General features: G+C 44.3%; 1 protein-coding gene across 1 annotated transcript in view; it reads right to left on the bottom strand.

The window, feature by feature from the left end:
* The window catches only part of soga1 (suppressor of glucose, autophagy associated 1), a 157,177-nt gene that overhangs the window by 24,844 nt on the left and 112,190 nt on the right, over positions 1-20,143 (bottom strand). The window contains exons 10-15 of the mRNA XM_056299554.1: positions 18,305-18,571; positions 15,709-15,843; positions 4,233-4,358; positions 2,549-2,779; positions 2,269-2,385; positions 1,132-1,299 (exon numbers count right to left, since the gene is read on the bottom strand). Of these exons, the coding sequence (XP_056155529.1) occupies positions 1,132-1,299; positions 2,269-2,385; positions 2,549-2,779; positions 4,233-4,358; positions 15,709-15,843; positions 18,305-18,571 (1,044 nt within the window). The remainder of the gene's footprint in view (positions 1-1,131; positions 1,300-2,268; positions 2,386-2,548; positions 2,780-4,232; positions 4,359-15,708; positions 15,844-18,304; positions 18,572-20,143) is intronic.

Raw genomic sequence — 20,143 nt, 5'->3', positions numbered from 1 at the left:
CTGACAACATAGTTTCAGTTGTGTTTACGTAAAACCCGATTTCCCCACGGGGATGAATAAAGTATTTCTGATTCTGAAACACATTGAGCATTTATAAAAGTCTATAAAAAGGTTTTAGTAAACGGTCAGGACCTGCTGGCCTAACGTCCTCATCACTGCTTACACCGTGTGTCAATACAGCATGTGGACTGTTTAGGATACGGCGGACCGGCACAAATGTTTTAAAGTGTGGCTGGGATTCAGTCAAGAAAATAGCAATACATAAAACTGAAATCTTGTAGTGAGAACTGTTCCTACATCTCCAATATGGCCAAGCATTTACTGTTGTGTTATGGAAACCTGAAAGTATACACTGTTTTTAATGTCTCTCCCAATCCAACTTATCACACTACAGTCTGGTACAACAACACAAATGGATGACATCCAAAATTTAAATGGCAAGATAGAGGATGTGATTTATACTCTATATGTTTCTTAGATACATATCCACAGAAAAATATGACCCCTCCTCCAGTTCATCTCTAGAGATCTCCTGGTTGGGAAACTCCAGCATGGGAGCAGATGAGCACACAAGAGTGAATGAATGTCCCCAAGCAGTGACAAGTTTTGTTGTAAAGGGGTTACATTCCCTCTTACATACAAACTCTCCTTCAGTTAGATTACGCAAAACAAGCAAGACATACCGAGAAAGCACTAAATGTGTAGAGGACTAGAAATTGACCTCAATGGTGTCATCCATTTTAAAACCACTTAAAAAGACTATTGGCCTCTTAAATGCAGATACTACATGGGTGACTGTTAATCCGTCTATGGCCTGGTCAAAAGTGTCATCCTGCAGGCGTGAACATTGATTTCCCTTCGAAGACTCTGCAGTTTAGAATGGGTATATCATAGCCCATGCCATCAATTCCTTCATATATAAACATTACTTTTTACTTACTGCAATTTTATAGACGTATCCAGCAAAACATCTCAAAACTCTCTGTAACAACACAATGACTGACATTATACAGGCAGTTCTGTAGTGGGAAACTGTCTATCAACCTACCTACCTACCTACCCATCTATCCGTCCATTGATTCAACTGTCCACTCATTCATTTAACTTTCTTCCACCTTCTCTGCTCCCAACCTGTGTGATGAGGCTCTTGAGTTCCGTCCTCTCCACTTCCCATGATGCCTTGGCCTTGGCAAACTGCTGGGTGAGCTCCCGCGAGCCCTGTCTCTCTTGCCGCAGCTCCCCGCTCAGATCCTGCAGCGCCACCCTTAGGTCCGCCAGCGTACTGCTCACAGCACTGGACTACAGGGAGAAATGAGAGCAATCAGCAAGTGTGCGCGTGTGTGTGTGTGTGCGCGCGTGGGTGTGTGTGTTTGAGGAATGTGCACTATATGGCCAAAAGGATGTGGACACCCCTTTTAATGAGTGGATTTGCCTATTTCAGCCACATCCATCGCTGGTAGATGCATAAAATCAAGCACACAGCCATGCAGTCTCTATAGACAAACACTGGCAGTAGAATTGGTCGTACTGAAGAGCTCAGTGACTTTCAACGTAACACTGTCATAGGATGCCACCTTTCCAACAAGTCAGTTCGCCAGATTTCTGCCCTGCTAGATCTGCCCCGGTCAACTGTAAATCAGTTATTGTGAAGTGGAAACATCTGGGAGTAACATCAGTTCAGCTGTGAAGCAGTAGGACACACAAGCAACACTCACTACCGATTTCCAAACTACCCCTGCAAACAATGTCAGCGCAAAAACTGTTTGTCAGGCGCTCCATACCCATGGTTTGGGAATGAGATGTTGTTCAACAACCACATATGGGTGTGATGTTAGGGTTACCACATACTTTTTGCCATGTACTCTATGTACGTATGCATTGTGTGTGTCTGTTCACAGGGCTGTGAAAAGAAAGGGCAGATACTGAAGTTATGAAATTATATTTCTAAACTTGTCTATGTGTGCATGTGTTCTCTAAGTGTCTGTGTGAGTAAGCGAAGATATTGCTCACTACTTCTGATAATGCAGGGTTGAGGGGCCCTTCCAAGGAAAATTGTTCCACAAAAAACTTGCAACACACTCACAGTTTTGTGATATAATAAGAAGGGAAAAAAAATCAAGCTGTCTTGTACAAATATTCTGTAGATTTTTTAAGTGTAGTCAATGGAGAATTTTACACAACATCATCACAATGCATTGGTGTGTGAATAAGCAACACAGTGTGTTTGTGTGTGTATGTATTTATTTATGAGTGTGTGAGTGTAGCAACCTTGATAATTGGGCTCAGAGTCTGCTCCTCTGCGGCAGCCATTTTGTCAGCCTGGTGAGCGGGGCTTGACAGGTTCTCCTCCTCCAATAGCATGTAGAGGTCCTTCAGGCTGTTCACCTAATAGACAAATGACAGAACAGGATCACCAATTTCCACAAGCTTTCTCACAAAAATGACCCACTGGCATTTCTAGTCGGAAGTTACAAATACAAGTCAAAATGAGTGACTCTAGGCTATTGATTCTGAACTGAGACAAATTTTCTTTCGATTTCCCACAGACCTCTAAGACATCTTTGCCGTCGTCATCCATCTTGCGTCCCAGCCTCCACTGTTTGAGGAAGCAGCGTAGCTTGAGGCTGAGGAGCAGCAGCGTCTGCTTGAGGTGCTGAGACTCCTGGACCAGCAGAGTCCTCTCTTGGCTCCAGAACTTCTGCTGCAGCCGGGCCTGGAGACCTAAACTCTGCAGCTGGAAGTCCCGGCGTACCAGGGCCTTCTGGTGCTCCTCCTGGAGCTAAATGAGAGCAAATGGAGAAGACAGGAGGCAGTCATGATGGGGTTAAGACCCAAATGAAGTCTGTATTTCATGGTTGACATGTTAGCCTCTACTCCCAGGCATCCACTTACTAATAAAAAACAAGTTAAAAAAAAAGAAATTATTTAGGTGAACACCTGGCGCTAACAATGCAATTCCACTTCCTGGGCACCATCATCACCCAAGACCTTGAGTTGGAGCTGAACATCAGCTCCTTCACCAAGAAGGCACAGCAGTGGTTGTACTTCCTGCGGCAGCTGAAGAAATTCAAACTGCCAAAGCCAATGATGGTGCACTTTTACACCACCATTACTGAGCCCACCCTCACCTCCTCCATCACTATCTGGTACACTGCTGCCACTGCCAAAGACAAGGGCAGACTGCAGCGTATCATTCGCTCTACTGAGAGGGTGATTGGCTGCAACCTGGTGCCCCTTCAAGGACCTGTACACCCTAAGGACCCTGAGGTAAGCAGGGAAGATCATCGTTGACCCTTCCCACCCAGGCCATGGTCTCTTCAAATTACTCCCCTCTGACAAGAGGTTAAGGTCTATAAAAAACAGAACCTCGTGCCACAAGAACAGCTTCTTCACCATAGCAGTAGGCCTTTCCAACAAGCCCCCAGAAACCCACTGACGCTGCCCTCCACCCATCCCTTTTGACCCTCTCTCCACATCATGACATGACATACACCTACATACATGCATACACACACTCACATGCATAAACACAGCGCAATATATCTATCTGCCCTACTGTGCCCTCTGTACAAGGACATTGCATAAAGTCCGCACCACCCTGTAAACTCTTATTCTACAACAAAGTCTCATTTTGTAAATAATGTATTTAAAAATTCTCATTTATAAATAGAATACTGGTCACATTCCCAGTGTTTCTACATTATTGCACCTATTTTTGTTTATTTTTATTTGATCTTGCATATATATTTTATTATTCTTTTAACTTTTACCTTACTGTTTTTATTTTTTCTCCCTTTTGCACCAACATACCAAGTCAAATTCGCTGTATGATCTTGAACTACTTGGAAATAAATATGATTCTGATTCTGATTCAAGGAACTCAAGAAAGCAGCTGCCGAAAGTCAATTCATTTTCTCAGGCCAGTGAATCAGTGAAGCAGGCAAGCTGTTATTAGTGTAACCAAGGTCACCTTCTTTCCTTATGTGTTGGTATGAAAAAGATGGCTACCGCACAAATTTTGGAGCCAATTTCCCATCCGCAACAAATTACACAGAAGCACTGCAGACTCTCCACCATACATTTAGCTGGGGTTAAAGCAAATCAGAGATCAAAAGACAAGATAATAAGGTTAATTGGGATATACTAGGGATATTGTATTGTGATAACAGTTTAAATGAGTGCTAAATGAGTTCCACCTCCACCACCACTCGCTCCAGATGATGTGAACTGACCTGTGTGAGTCTGAGCGTGTGTTCTCTGTGGGTCTGCCTCTCCTTTTCCAGCTCCTCCTGAGCTTCATGAAGAGACTCCTCCGCACAGAGCAGCAGAGCCTGGAGGTCCCCCATGTGTTGAGCAGGCTGGACGAGAGAGGGAGGGAGGGAGCAGGCAGGAGGAGAGCAAAAAGGAGGGATGAGGAAGGAAGGAAGGGAGGAAAAAGAGATAGGAAAGATAGAAAAGTGGAGAGTGGGTAAAAAGACGATGGGTAAAAAGCAGAAGAAGGAGCAATGGAGGGAGGGGGGGATTAGAGTGAGTGAAGCACGTAATGTTGCACTTTAGTGCTACAACACCCTTTAAAGCACACCCCAGCTGTAGCACGCTATCACTCTCTCTCTCACACACAGTTTTTCAGTGACAAGAAAATCAGAGTGAAAGTGACATGAAACCCTACTCAAGCATAACACACACACACACACACACACACACACACACACACACACACACACACACACACACACACACACACACACACACACACACAATCCCTTCATGCCAGACACCATCTCACGGGTCATTTGGCTGCTGAGTGAGTGATGTCCATCAAACGCCCCACCTCCACACACACACACACACCCACACACACACCTACCCACCCACCCACCCACCCACCCACCCACACACACACACACACACACACTAAACTCTACTTTCACCCTCCACTAGTCTATAGGCTGCAGCAGCTCTGGACTGCTCTCTATCAAACTTCACCCATAACACTCAGAGCTGCATCGAGGACACTGCCAGCAAAGACAGCTGGAGGACTTTACGCTGAAAATTAGCTGGAGGACTTTACACTGAAAATGATCAGTGCCAAAAATGAGCTATTCAGCCTTTTAAAGAGTGACTCACTCACTTAGAGAATACACAAAAGCACCAAGAACTACAACCAAAACAAATTCCTGGGGGGAGCTATGGGGACTAAGGACAACTTGACTTAATGCTTCACTTAGATCCAATATTTATTGCATTAATGTGAAGCTCTTACCCACAGCAGCTTAGAATGACAGAGAGGGGACAGTAGTGGTTCAGTGACTTGCTAAAAGGCACTTTGACAAGAAACACATTTGGCTGTTATGGGACTCCATATACCCAATATCAACTCTTTGTTTTTCATTGTGCCACATCACACTGCCTGCAGGGCGCAGAATGACTATGAAGCAGCTCGCCCGGGTAGCGTAGCGGACTATTCCGTAAACTACCAACACGGGATCGCCAGGTCGAATCCCCATGTTACCTCCCCAGCTTGGTCGGGCGTCTCTATAGACCAACTGGCCGTGTCTGCGGGTGGGAAGTCGGATGTGGGTATGTGTCCTGGTCGTTGCACTAGCGCCCCCTCTGGTCGATTGGAGCGCCCCTCCGGATCGACAGAGAAGGGGTGGAGCAGCGACCGGGATGGCTCAAAAAAGAGAGGGGTAATTGGCTAGATACAATTGGGGAGAAAAAAGGGGCTTATTGAAAAAAAGAAAAGAAAAAAAGATTATGAAGCAGCTCTGTGCCCGGCCGATCGACCGTGATGCAACTGACCATCTGATATTTGGACCAGTTGCAGACGGGGGGAGGTCTACGCACTTTTAGCCAGCTGGTGGGTTGGTGAGAACGCAATACATCTCTTCTTGTTGTTTGTTCAAAAAGTTCCTGCTTCGTTTTGAGTATAATGCCGCCTTAACATCTCTGAGAAATCAGTGAGCATCCTCACTGAGCTGTAACACAGCGACAACAGGAAAGACAGACAGACAAAATCCATTTCATCAAACCCTTTGAGGATTTACATTAGGGGAGCAAAAAGAGGTTTCCCTGCGCCTCTCTCCTTCTCTCTAATCTCTTTCATTTCCCATGTCGCTTATTTCCAATAACGCTATCTGTCATTTTCCATACACCCCTTCCTCATTATTGGCCATATGCCCTTCACTCTCTCCTTTTCTCTCTGCACCTCACCTCTTGCTTTTAGTTATTTTTCTTTGTCTCCCTGTCTTTCTGCTTACCCATGTCTCTCCTCCTAGTCCCTCCCCATGTTTCTCACCTACCTCTCTCAATCTATGTTCCCCCTTTGGTCTCCTTCCTTCCCTTCTCTCAGTCTCAAACACACGCACACACACTCGACTTTTTTTCCTTCTCTCTCTACCTCTCTCTGAGACTAGGTGAGTGAATTCTGACATGTCTCATTTCTCACCAGACAGAAAGTGAGATCAGCGGTGAAATGAGCTGCTTCAATTCAAATGTCTGCCATTTGCACACATACACGTTCTGTCTGTAAGAGTGGAAAACAGCTTATAATTCACAGACAGGTAACATACAGGAAATCAGTTAGACAGGAGGGCAGGGACATTATGGAGTTGTCCAGTATGTCTTTGTCTGTCTGTCTGTCTCTCAATTCAATTCAATTTAATTTAACAGTGCTTTATTGGCATGGCCATATTCTGTTACACAGTATTGCCAAAGCACAAGGTGGTACAAAACAGTACATCCATCCATCCATTAGCTTAACCGCTTATCCTGCTCTCAGGGTCGCGGGGATGCTGGAGCCTATTCCAGCATTCATTGGGCGGCGTTTTCTTTTCTTTTTCTCTGGAGCATCAGAAACTTTTCTTGGCACTTCTTGGGTTTATCCGCCATAGTTTCCAAAGCCCGGAAGCTTCTTGGCAGAAATCCCTGAAGACAAGCCAATCAGAGGCATGCGAACGCTTTTGTCACACGGAAGTTCAGCTCTTTTTTTTTTGGTGGATCCCCCCCCCCCCCTGGCCAATTATCCCACTTTTCTGAGCCGTCCTGGTCGGAAGACTACCACATGCCTCCTCCACATGTGGAGTGCCAGCCACTTCTTTTCAACTGATGGTGAGGAGTTTCACCAGGGGGACGTGGATCACGCTACCCCCCCCCCAAAACAGGCACCCCGACCAACCAGAAGAGGCGCTAGTGCAGCGACCAGGACACACATCCGGCTGAATCCCACGGCAGTTCTAGGCAAGGCACGCCCTACGTAGCATCCAGACGCTAGGATTCTAGGAAGACCCGCCCCTACACTGCCTCTGATTAGCGAACCTTAACCCTTAACCCTAACCTTAACCAATGGAGGAAACGAGTACTGGCCAATCCTAGCGCTTGAATGCTACGTGGGGCGTGTCTTGCCTAGAAGTGCCGTGGGATTCATAATAACGCCCCGCCCGCAGACACGGCTGATTGTGTCTGTAGGAACGCCCGACCAAGCCAGAGGTAACATGGGGATTGGAACCAGTGATCCCTGTGTTGGTAAGCAATGGAATAGACCGCTACGCTACCCGGACACGGAAGTTTTTTAACAAAACGTTATTTAAATCCAATTCAAAAAATTACAAAGAGAACATCATATATATTGTAATGTGCATGGATAAGAAGACACGCTGGCCGATGGTTCGCGGGTCCGACTCTTTAGTCGAGCGGTTAGCGACGCCTCCTGCGGTGCGGGCGACACGGGTTCGCCTCACGGCCGCGGCAGTTCCTGTGGTTGCGTTGTCCCCCTAATTCGCTACAGTAGATTATTTCATTGTTGTAACGATGCTTCTTGGCAATAAATCGTATACCGTTGGAAAGCCTGTTTATTTCCCTTTTAAATGGTGCCACATTTGTAAGGAACACGCATTTGTGGGATGAGCAGCAGAGCTGAGTATGTGGGTTGCGCCCATGAAAAATTTGCCAAATCTTCTCTGCCAATGCCAAACAGCTTATTTTGCTGTTGCTATTGACTCTTGTTTTGAGCTTCTGGTACCCCAGGTGCTGACAATCAGCTGCCGAATATAAGATTTACTGCCATGAAGCATTGTTACAACAAAGAAATAATCTACCAAACACACATTTCCTTACTTTTGGTGCTAAGTTTATACACTGCTCAAAAAAATAAAGGGAACACATAAGCAATGCAATGTAGCTCCAAGTCAATCACACTTTTGAGATATCAACCTGTCCAGTTAGGAAGCAACACTGATTTGTGAATCAATTTCACCTGTTGGTAAATTGTCTAATTTCCACCTGGTGGAAATTAGACAATTTGCAAGACAACCCCTATAAAAGGAATGGATTTGCAGGTGGTGGCCACAGACCATTTGCCTGTCCTCATCTTTTCTTGCCAACTTTGGTTAGTTTTTCATTTTGCTAGTGCCCTCACCACTAGAGGTGGCATGAGGCGGTATCTGCAACCTACAGAAGTTGCTCAGGTAGTGCAGCTCATCCAGGATGGCACATCAATGCGTGCTGTGGCAAGAAGATTTGATGTGTTTCCCAGCACAGTGTCCAGAGCATGGAGGAGGTACCAGGAGACAGGCCAGTACACCAGGAGACGTGGAGGGGGCCGCAGGAGGACAACAACCCCGCAGCAGGACCGCTATCTGGTCCTTTGTGCAAGGAGGAACAGGAGGAGCACTGCCGGAGCCCTACAAAACGACCTTCAACAGGCCACTAATGTGCAGGTTTCTGCTCAAACAGTGAGAAAAAGAATGCATGAGGATGGTATGAGGGCCCGACGTCCACAATTGGGGCCTGTGCTCACAGCCCAACACCGTGCAGCCCGATTGACCTTTGCCAGAGAACATCTTGGTTGGCAGATTCGCCATTGGCGCCCTGTGCTCTTCACAGATGAGAGCAGGTTCACACTGAACACATGTGACAGACGTGAGAGAGTCTGGAGACGCTGTGGAGAACGTTCTGCTGCCTGCAACATCCTCCAGCATGACCGGTTTGGCGGTGGGTCAGTGATGGTCTGGGGAGGCATATCCTTGGAGGGCCGCACAGACCTCTACGTGCTAGCCAGAGGTACCATGACTGCCATTAGGTACCGGGATGAGATGCTCAGACCCATTGTCAGACCATATGCTGGTGCAGTGGGCCCTGGGTTCCTACTCATGCATGACACTGCTCGTCCTCATGTGGCCAGAGTGTGTCAGCAGTTCCTGTATGTCGAGGGCATTGATGCTATGGACTGGCCTGCACGTTCCCCAGACCTGAATCCAATCGAGCACCTCTGGGACATCATGTCTCGTACCATCCGCCAACGCGATGTCGCACCACAGACTGTCCAGGAGTTGACCGATGCCCTGATCCAGGTCTGGGAGGAGATCCCTCAGGAGACCATCCGTCGTCTCATCAGGAGCATGCCCAGACGTTGTAGGGAGTGCATACAGGCACGTGGAGGCCACACACACTACTGAGCCTCATTTTGAATCGTCTTGAAGAATTTCCACAGAAGTTGGATCAGCCTATGTTCTCATTTTTCACTTTGATTTTGAGTATGATTCTGAATCCAGACCTTAATGGGCTAATGATTTTGATTTCCATTGATCATTCTTAGGTTATTTTGCTCTAAACACATTCCTCTGTCTAATAAATAAAGATTTTCAGCTGAAATATTTCATTCATCGAGGTCTATATTGTGTTTTTAGGTGTTCCCTTTATTTTTTTGAGAAGTGTATATATACGGAAGTTCAGCTCTGGCAAAGCAATCGTCACTTGTTGACGTAAAACACATCATTTCCGGTGCGCCAGAGAGGGAATGCAGTGCGGGAATGTCGCCCCAGACATATTGCAAGGGCTTGGATGTCACAGACATTCATTTATACGTAAAAGTCCTGAATCCTAGCTTTAACACAATGTTTCATTACAGCAGATTTCCACATTAAAATGTGTTGTTTTTCTCTGTGGTAGCTCATTTACAGTGGCCTAGGGTTGCACATATTGCACATAATTTTACCACAACTTAATACAAATTAATATTTCATAAAACAAAATAAATTAGCTAATTTAGATGAAAAAAACGAAGCAAAACCAAAATCTGCAACGAAAAATGTTCTAAAAACACTATACTATACAACACTATGCTGTACAACTAATCCATAATTTTTTTTAAATTATGTTGGGGTGCTCTGTTGCATGGACAGGCTGCCAGTCTGTAAGGTGAAAACATCAACTGACTAAAATCAGTGAACTTCCACAGTGGTTATCCACAACCAGCTGACAGAGAGGGTGGAAGCAGTCTGGGAGGAAGAGAGAAAGAGAAAGAGAGAGAGAGCGAGAGAGAGTATGCTTGCATATGGTCTATTTGGCTATTTCACACTTTTCACAGGCCGAAGGCAGTTGGGAAGTGATACAGATAGAGAAAGAGAGAGAGAGAAATGCTAAGCTTGGACACTGGCTATCTCTAATGACTTGACTCAAGAGGGCAGATGCCATGCCGAATACAGCATGAGAGAGAGAGGGAGGGCTGGAGATGAATGTAGAACGAGAATGGGAAAAAGAGCAGAATGATTTACTGTGTGTGTGTGTGTGTGTGCGTGTGTGTGCGTGCGTGTGTGTGTGTGCACTTGTAATCTACTAGACTCCTAAGAACACAGTGATTATTGAGGCAACACAGTGTGCATTGATCATGCTCCTCACTCCCTGATCACACAGCAGATTACACAAAAAACACCTAGAGAACAGAGAGTCATTATGTCTGGTTGTGCTAACCAAGAGCAACATGGGACTGATGCTCATTAGACCTCTGCCATTAGGGCCCGTGGGCTTTGGGCCAGTCTACCTGAGGAGCTCCGCTGGTTTTGGTTGATATCATCTTTAAAATCATTTCCCAAACGTCATTGCTTAAATTGGTCATTTTATTTTTACATATTACATTCTAGGGAACCCACTTTTGGTTGTATATAATACATCAAAAAGCCAGTGAATATTGACTAGCATGAGCAAATATACTGAATACTGTCTCTGTATGGACACAATATTCCCCGGCTGTCTCACTCCACCTGTGTTTCATCTTTCTGTATTTTACAATCTCTCTCCCTCAACTTCTGCCTTACCCCTCTCCTCTCACACACACACACACACACACACACACACACACACACACACACACAAAGCTGGAGTTACCATGGAGACACAACAGGAAAAGGTCAACCAAACAATAGTCCTTTCTTCCTCACACTTCGACAGCTGATGGTGATGTCACTATTTACATTTGTTTACAACATCGTGTTGCTAGCCTGACTGACCACCAGTTCACCACATTTAGTAGTTCTAGGCTATGCTAGGCTTGGGTTTCTGTGTGTGTGTGTGTGTGTGTGTGTGTGTGTGTGTGTGCACGCGTGTGTGTGTGTGTGTGTCACTGTATGACTTGACTGTGAGCCTCTGTTTTTCTATTGAATTATTTCTTTTCAGGGAAAAATATGTGATGTCAGAAAGTGTTTGATGTTGGTTGTTATTAGATTAGATTATATTAGATTCAACTTTATTGTCATTGCACAGACTACAAGTACTAAGACGATGAAATGCAGTTTGACATCAAACTAGAAAGTGCAAAGTAGTACAGTAAAGTGCAAGGTGTATGAATATGAGTGTACAGAAGTAATATGAAATGTCAATAAACATGAATATACAGCAATTAATAATGTACAGTATGTATACAATATGTAAATCTATGCAGTAGTGCAATTGTATATAAAATTTAAAAAGCTATGGGAGTGGGAATGAGTAAATAGAGTAAAAATATAAACAAGCGTATTATACAGTGTATGGACATTATATTGTGGAATGTTTAGTGTGTCCAGTGTAACAGAAAACAGATAGGCAGTGCAAAAAGATGTGCGTGTATAAATAGTGGACCAGAGTTCAGCAGGCTAACAGTAACAGGGAAAAAGCTGTTTCTGAGTCTGCTGGTGTGGGAACAGAGACTCCTGTAGCGCCTTCTGGGTGGGAGGAGGGTAAACAGACTGTGGTTTGGGTGAGAGGTGTCCTTGATGATGCCTCACGCCCTCCGCTGACAACATGTGTGTTGCAGGTCCTCAGTGGAGGGGCGCTGGGTGCTGATGATGTGCTAGGCTGTGCTCCTCTGTCTCCGACTGCAAGACCTTGTGGTCGGAGACAGAGGAGCTGCTGTACCACACTGAGATACAAGTGGTGACGATGCTCCCAATGGTACAGCAGTAAACGTTTACTAGTATCTGGGGAGATGGGGGAGTGTTCTTCAGTTTCCTCAGTAAGAGAAGATGCTGCTGCGCCTTTTTGACGGGGGCAGAGGAGTTGATACTCCAAGACAGGTCCTCGGAGACATGGACACCCAAGAACTTGAAGCTGGACACACGCCCTACTTTAATCCCATTGATGTAAATGGGGGGTGCGGTCACAGCCTTTAGCTCTCCTGTGGTCCACGATGAGCTTCTTGGTCTTCTCAGTGTTGAGGGTCAGGTTGTTTTTGGCACACCACACAGCCAGGTGCTGGACCTCCTTCCTGTAAGCCAATTCGTTGTTGATCAGGCAATCAACATTGTTGCTCACCATTTTGTCATATGTGAATTTGATTATGGTATTGGAACCATGCACAGGAACATAGTCTTAAGTAAAAAGGGAGTAGAGGAGAGGGCTCAGCACAAAGCCCTGTGGGACACCAATGTTCAGTGTCGGGGTGGAGGAGGTGTGGCAGTCTAACTTGACATATTGTGGTCTGTTGGTCAGGAAATCCAGAGTCCAGTGGCAGTGTGAATTGCTGATACCAAGGTCATGGAGGTTGGTGACCAGCTTGGAGGGGATGATGGTGTTGAATGCTGAGCTGAAGTCAATGAACAGCATCCTTTCCAATGTGTTATTATTGTCCAGGTGAGTCAAAACAGTGTGTAGCATCATGGAGATGGCAGCCTCTGCTGACCGGTTGGGGCAGATTTGGGGTTGGGGGTAGGTAGGTTTTCAGATAGGCGAGGACCAGCTTCTCAAAGCACTTTGTAATGATGGGGGTGAGTGCAACAGGACAGAAGTCATTCAGGCTTGCTGCCTGAATCTACAGAACCAAACATCTAATGTTATCCACAGTCTGACCACAAATCGTTCAAAGTGTAGGTTTTCAAAATTGTCAACTAATATAATACAAGGTGTCTAATTCCAATGAATATTTCATCTATTAGTAATTCTAAAGTTCTGCCTACTACTGATCACTTCAACAAGACGCTTAAATTTGGTTTCATAAATATCAACTCACTGTCCACCAAAGCCTTGCTAGTAAATGATCTGACTCTTAATCATAGTTTTGATATGATTGGGTTATGTGAAACATGGCTGAAACCAAATGTTTTCCTTCCTTTCCTTCCTTAAGTCCATCTCCCTCAGCCATGAACAGACTCTGCTCAGTCCAGATTGTGATACTCTTATCGACCTCCTGGCCCTTACTCACTATTTCTTGAATAATTCAGAGAATTTATCTCAGGTCTTATTACTCATTCTGATGAGATTCTAATTGTTGGTGATTTCAATATTCATCTGAATAAGGCTGATGATCCTCTAAGTAAAGCCTTTCTGGCGCTTGTTGACTTTTGGGTTCACTCAATTTGTTCAAGAGTCGACTCATTGCATTGATAACACCCTTGATTTGTTTTTATCTAAAGGGATAGCTGTTTATGATGTGACTGTCTTACCAACTACACCTGCTGTGCCAGATCATTTTCTCATTAAATTTGAAGCATTATTGGCCTGCCCTGTTAAGGTCGCCACAGATGTTATAGCCACTCACCATATTGGTGAGTGAGGCCTATACCCTGGTTTAATGACAAGACACATGCTCTTGAGCAGGCCTGCAGGAGAATGAAACGTAAATGGCGAAATTCAAAATTGGGAGTTTTTACCTGTCTTGGCATGGGTGTTTACTGAAATACAAGCCTGCTTTATCTGCTGTGAAAGCAGCATATCTCTCTTGCTTAATCAATATTAATAAAAATAATCCCAGATTTCTCCTTCACAGTGTAGCTAAATTTACTAAAAAGCAGCCGTCGATTAGCTGCTCACCATTCATGGTCTATGAGTTTCTAGACTTTTTCTGCAATAAGGTTGATGAAGAATTCCAGCTACTCCTGCCTTACCAAATTCATATCTATACAATAAGTCACTGATAGTCCCTGTTATTACAGCTTTTGAGAATATCTCTCTTTATACTTTGACTAAGCTCAAAGAAGGTTGAATCAGTTCATCTGGATATAACGTTTGACTAAGCTCATGCCAACTTCTAAACCAACTACTTGCCCACTTGACCCTTTACCAGCAAAACATTTTAAAGACCTCTGGCCTTTCCTGGGACCTACAATGCTAGATATTGTTAATTTATCACTTACTACTGGCACTGTTCCCAATAGTTTTAAGGCAGCTGTGGTCAAACCTCTACTTAAGAAACCGCACCTCGATCCAGGGTCTCTTAATAACCATCAACCAGTCTCTAACCTTCCACTGTTTTCTAAAGTACTAGAAAGAGTTGTGTATCAACAGCTGTCAACCCATAGAGAAGAATACTATCTATAGGAACCTTTTCAATCGGCTTTCAGAGCCTGTTACTCCTCCCAGGCCTCCGTGGTGATGATGGTCACCACCTGGACACTGCTTGGCATCCTCCTCATCACATTTTTTATATATCTTATAAATCCATATACTTTTGTTATCCTGTTTCAATGTTATATCCTTCTCTCACTCTGATGTGTGACTTTTTTTTCTTGTCTCTTCTCCTGTGTATGTGAATGGTGTGATGTGAGTCTCTCCTGTGTGCATGTGTAGTGTGTCCTCCTGTCAGGTCTACATGGTGATGGTGTTGCATGGCTCAGGTCCTAGGCTGTTCTGGTGGCATCTGGACGCTGCTTGGCATCCTCCTCATCCTATTCTTCATATATCTTATAATTCCATTATAATTCTGTTATCCTCTTTCAACGCTGTATTCTGTAAATTGTGTACACACAACATCCATTGCACTTCTGTCTTGGGAGAGAGTTCCATCTTCTGTTGCTCTCCCTGAGGTTTCTTCCTATTTTTTCTACCTGTTAAAGGCATGTTTTTAGGGAGTTGTTCCTTATCCGATGCAAGGGTCTAGGACAGGATGTTGTATTGTTGTAAAGCCCAGAGGCAAATTTGTAATTTGTAATAATAGGCTATACAAATAAAATTGACTTGACTTTGGAACTGGTACGATAGTCGATGTTTTGAGGCATGAGGGGAGAGCTACCTGGGCCAGTGACAGATTGAAGATGTCAGTGAAAACCCCGGCCAGCTGCCCCGCACATGCCCTCAGCAGACAGCCAGGGATGCCATCAGGGCCAGCAGGCTTCCATGGTGTGGGAGTCCTGGGTGGTCTGGATAGCAAACATGGTCCATCCAGTCAGTGTGCTGGAATTGGTGTTGAAGTAAAGGTCAGCTCCCTCAGGCCACACTTTTAACTGTCCTCACAGATGGCCTCACACGTTTAATGAGCGGGGTGTAAGTGGGGAGTAGGAACAGTGAGAGGTGATCTGACTGTCCCAGGTGGGGGAAGGGAGTGGCTTTGAAAGCCTCTGCAATGTCCGTGTAAACATGGTCCAATGCATTGTCACCTACATCTGTTGGTGTGCCTGTGTAACATGTATCATTGCGAATGACTGTGCGTGAATTCGTGTGTGCATGACTCCAGTGACCTACCTGCACATCATCTGTCTCCTTCTCTTCCTCTTCAGGTTTGGTCATTTCCTGGTTCTGCCTCTTATTGCTGTCTGATTGGCTGGTCTCTGCTTGATCTTTCACCTCACGCTCTGATTGGCCCCTAAAGTCAGGCTGCTGCATGCATGCATTGGCAAGTTAATGAGGAAAAAAGATGAAAGGAAAAAAGAATGAGAGAGAGAGAGAGAGAGAGAGAGAGAGAGAGAGAGAGAGAGAGAGAGAGAGAGAGAGAGAGAGAGAGAGAGAGAGAGAGAGAGAGAGAGATAGAGGGAAGGGAGGAGGGGGGAGGGGAGGAAGGTGGAGAAAAATTGGTGGAACAAAAAAAGAGTGTGACAGAATTGAAAGAAGGGAGGAGAGGAAGTGGGGGTGGGGGCATTGAAACCAAAATAAGACAAAGAAACACGAGAATAAGAGACCAAACAAACAAAACAGCAAAACAATACAAGGAAAATGGCATCCATTAATGTGAAACATCGATAAAGATACAAAATGTAAAAAATAATAATGATACATATAAAATGAATCAATAATGGCTCTCACAAGACAAAGAAAAGGATGTAGAGGAAGAAGATCTTGGTCAGAGATGAGAGAGAAAGTGTGGAGAACAGAAAGAAAAGGAGGATGGAGGGCAGCAGCGACAGCTGAGGAGGGAGGAGAGGAGAGGAGAGGAGAGGAGGAAGGAAACAAGGAGGGTATCAAGAGGTGAGAAGGGAAAAGCATCACAGCCAGAGAGGAGGCCGGGGATAGAGAAAAGGCGCGGGAGTGAAGAAGAGAAGGCAGCATGAAGGAAAAAGGAGGGTTAGAGCAAGAAGATGAGGGGGGGCAACAGAGCCCATGAGAGGAGTTTAGAAGCAGAACAAGCATTAAAGGAGAGAGAAAAATGTAAAGAAAGAAGTGGTCCAAGAGCACCAGAAGAAACAGATGTGGGCAGAGAAGAGTGCAGGAGAGAAGTATGAGGAGAGAGAGGAAGAAAAGGGGTAGAACAAAATAAGAAAGAAAGAAAGAAAGAAAAAAGAAAAAGAAAGCAGAGAGACACATGGGTAGGGAGAGGGGAAAGAATAGAAGAAGAGAGGATTGTGGGAGAGATGGGGATCAAAAGAGGGACAGAAGAAGAGGAAGCGGATTGCAGACAGATGGTTATGGTACCCATGCAGAGAGAGAAAGACGGGGCGGAGGAGGGAAAAGGAGAGGAACCATGGGGGGAGAAGAAAAAAGAGGATGGGATGGTGGGGAAAGAGAGAGAGAGGGAGAGAGCGGATGGGGGTTGGGACTTAGAATCGGCCTCTAATGGAGCTTAAGAGTCGAAACATTGAGTAGTTCATCAGATTAAACCGCACTGCGCTTCAAGATGCAATAATCATTGCGTTAAAACAGGCGAAGGTGGACTGAAGAGATGCTTTAGGCAAAACAAGCTACACAGAAAACAAAGGACTTAACACCGAGACTCGTTTACTAATGAGACTAATACAGCACAAACTTAACATACTATATCCTCCATTCAGAGCCATTTCAAAATTCCTTGTCAGGTAACATTTCAGCTAACTTCACCTTTATACGCTCTGTTCAGTTTACAGGAGTAGATCTGTGGATGTAAACCAAGCATTTAATGGGCATGGCGGCTATTGATCAGTCAACTATAAAGGGATGTACCAACTTATACTGCCTGCTGTTATGTATGTAAACTATGCCGACTTAAAAATTTTAAAAAAATACTGTACAGAGTGATGTTCTGTGTACCTCTATTTGCTATTCAATGCCATGCAACCAACAGGCTCCATTTGAGGCCTATAATGCTACGTCATCTATAGAGGAAGTTATGAGTTTTAGTAACAGCATGCGGACGGGAAGGGTTGCGCTCTTGAGGACAGATTCACGTTAGCAGCTCAAATCTAATTTTTCATCTGCACCGCACATCTGTACTGATCCGTTCATCGATGCTCAAAGAAGGAAAAATATCTTTTTATTGATTTATCTTTAATTTGAGTTCTTTGTCACATATGGGAAAGTACCATCTGGAACTTCTGACACAATCAGTAATCAGAAAAAGAGCAAAATATATGAGAGAGGATGACAGATGACATAATATGGGTAATTCCATGTGTATGGTCACACGTGCCGCCTGAGGCTCCCAATTGTATTCATAAAGCATGTTTCATCTCATCTCATTTCTCCTTCCAACTCTGCTCTTCCCTCATTTCACCCCGCCTCGCCTCTTTTCCTCTTTCACTGCAGGTTTACTTTTATAACCTGTTATTGGCTAATTTTTCACTTGGATATTTATGACTGTTAAAACACAACGGGCGCTAAATCCGATTTGAGCATGCTGTGTGAATCCATTCTGCTCTATGAGGAGAAATCATAGCAGCATGTGGGGATGGCATTGAGAGGATTAGTAAGTCTAATAGTGAGCTGAGTATAGGACCAAACACAAAACAGAATAAAAGAAAAGAAAAACAACCCAAACTACTTGAAAAAAAAAAGATAAACAAAAGAAAATGATATTCAAAACTAAAGAAAGACTGGTAACACATGGGAAAGGCAGAAAGGAGGAGGGAGAAGTGGGTGTCTTTTCTTTTACCTTCTCCTCTGCATGGTTCTCTCCATCCTGGTTATTTACAGAACAGGGGAGGAAGGTGCAGGGCCCCGTCTGGGAGGAGTCACTTGGCTCAGAGAGGAGAAGTTGGGGCAAGGCGCCCTCCACCTTCAGCTCCCTGCCACCTGCAGGAGAGCTGTCCAGAGTGTCCACCTGCTCCACAAAGGCCTGGAGCTGTGTATGGAGGACCTGGAGCCTGCTGGTCAGGGCCCCCACCAGGGGCCTGTCGGCTAGGTCATTCAGCTCTGAGATCTGGGGTGGACATATACATTTTCAGGGTCCACACCCTTTTTAGGAAATCATTTTCCAGCACCTTTTAAGGGTATTTTCTATGGCTTTTGCTTGGATATACATGACAGCTGTTGCTCACAGAAGGTCATATCATTAAGTATTGATCATCAGTGGAAGCCTCAATCATCTCTAAATGGACTGTGTAACTTTTAGCTGCTCACTAAACATACTGCTCAAACCTCAAGCACTGATGTGCAAACTCAGCACGTAAAATGGCAAAAAAATATGTAATCCCTGCCAGTATAAACACGATTTTATAGCCTAACTTCTTATTTTTCCACGACCTCGAACATTTTCCAGGGCATTTGATCAGTCTTATCATTTTCCAGGTACTTTCCATGAATGGAAATGTAGGCTATAAGTTTTACAGGACACATGGGAACCCTGATTTCATTCATATACTAGTAAGTTTAACCAAAACAGGTTTTGCTATGATTGCACTTTCATAGGCCAACTGACGATTTTTACATCAAAACTTCAATTAAACATATTATTCTGTAAGTATGTTCTATAGTGTGAGTGTTGTTTTAGCTCTTGCCAGTACTCTTGCTCTGCTAACTATATCACTGATTTTACACTATATATCGAATTTGTAAAAAAATGATCTGAAGTACATCAAGCAATATCTAATCTGGAAATCAAATCATTTTGTCAACCAAGGGCTTACGCTATCCTTTATTCTTTAAAAAGTGCCTCAATTCTGTTTCAGTTTCTGCACAATTTTGCAATAGGTTAGGCTTTGTTCAAATGGATGGATTCTCCTTTCTGAAACATGTCTTGTAATAAAAGGAATATGAGAAGCATGATTTTAAAATGTCCAATACTCATAAAATAATTGATAATCTGATAAATGAGTGATTAGAGTAGAGCACATAATGGGCTGACTTTGAAATCAAAGGTAATAGAAAGCCATGTCCACCAAGGTTTTCATTAAACTTTATACCTCTCCATTTGATTTCACTGATTAGTTCTCCCTCACTGTGTGTACTTAATAGTTAAAATCAGCTAAGTTGTGTTTCTGTGTCATGAAAAATAATTGGCTCTCCATGGCACACAATTGTGCCCCACTGATGTGGATTCTTCTTTTGAGATCGACTTCTATAAAGAAGCTGAACTCATTAAACCCGTCACAAACGAATTCCTTAAACCATTTGTACATAATATAAATGTTGTGACACTGTAATGTAAAGGCCCATCCTAGAACCCTGTACGTTGTGAGGATATTTTTGGACTCAAATTTAAATTCGAAACACTCAATTGGACTTGTCACTGTGGAGCTGAAAATGTTTCGCTGTAAATTTAAGTATCTTCTTAGCATTCATATCTGTGGCAAAGCCACTCCTCCTCATGAATGAGGATGTAGACGAGGACATGGAGCCACTCAGAGGGCACCTTGCTTTTAGTGCCTCCTGTGCGTGACGTGACACCTCAAGATGATGCCCCTCATCCAACTCGTGAATGTGAGTCAGCTGAACTGTGAAGTGATGAAGCTATTCTGATGAACGACAAAACGTTTTCAGATCCACACTGACA

This window comes from Lampris incognitus, chromosome 2 (genome assembly GCF_029633865.1).
Source record: "Lampris incognitus isolate fLamInc1 chromosome 2, fLamInc1.hap2, whole genome shotgun sequence".
In the NCBI taxonomy this organism is placed as follows: domain Eukaryota; kingdom Metazoa; phylum Chordata; class Actinopteri; order Lampriformes; family Lampridae; genus Lampris; species Lampris incognitus.
This window is presented reverse-complemented; position numbering and strand designations above follow the sequence as displayed.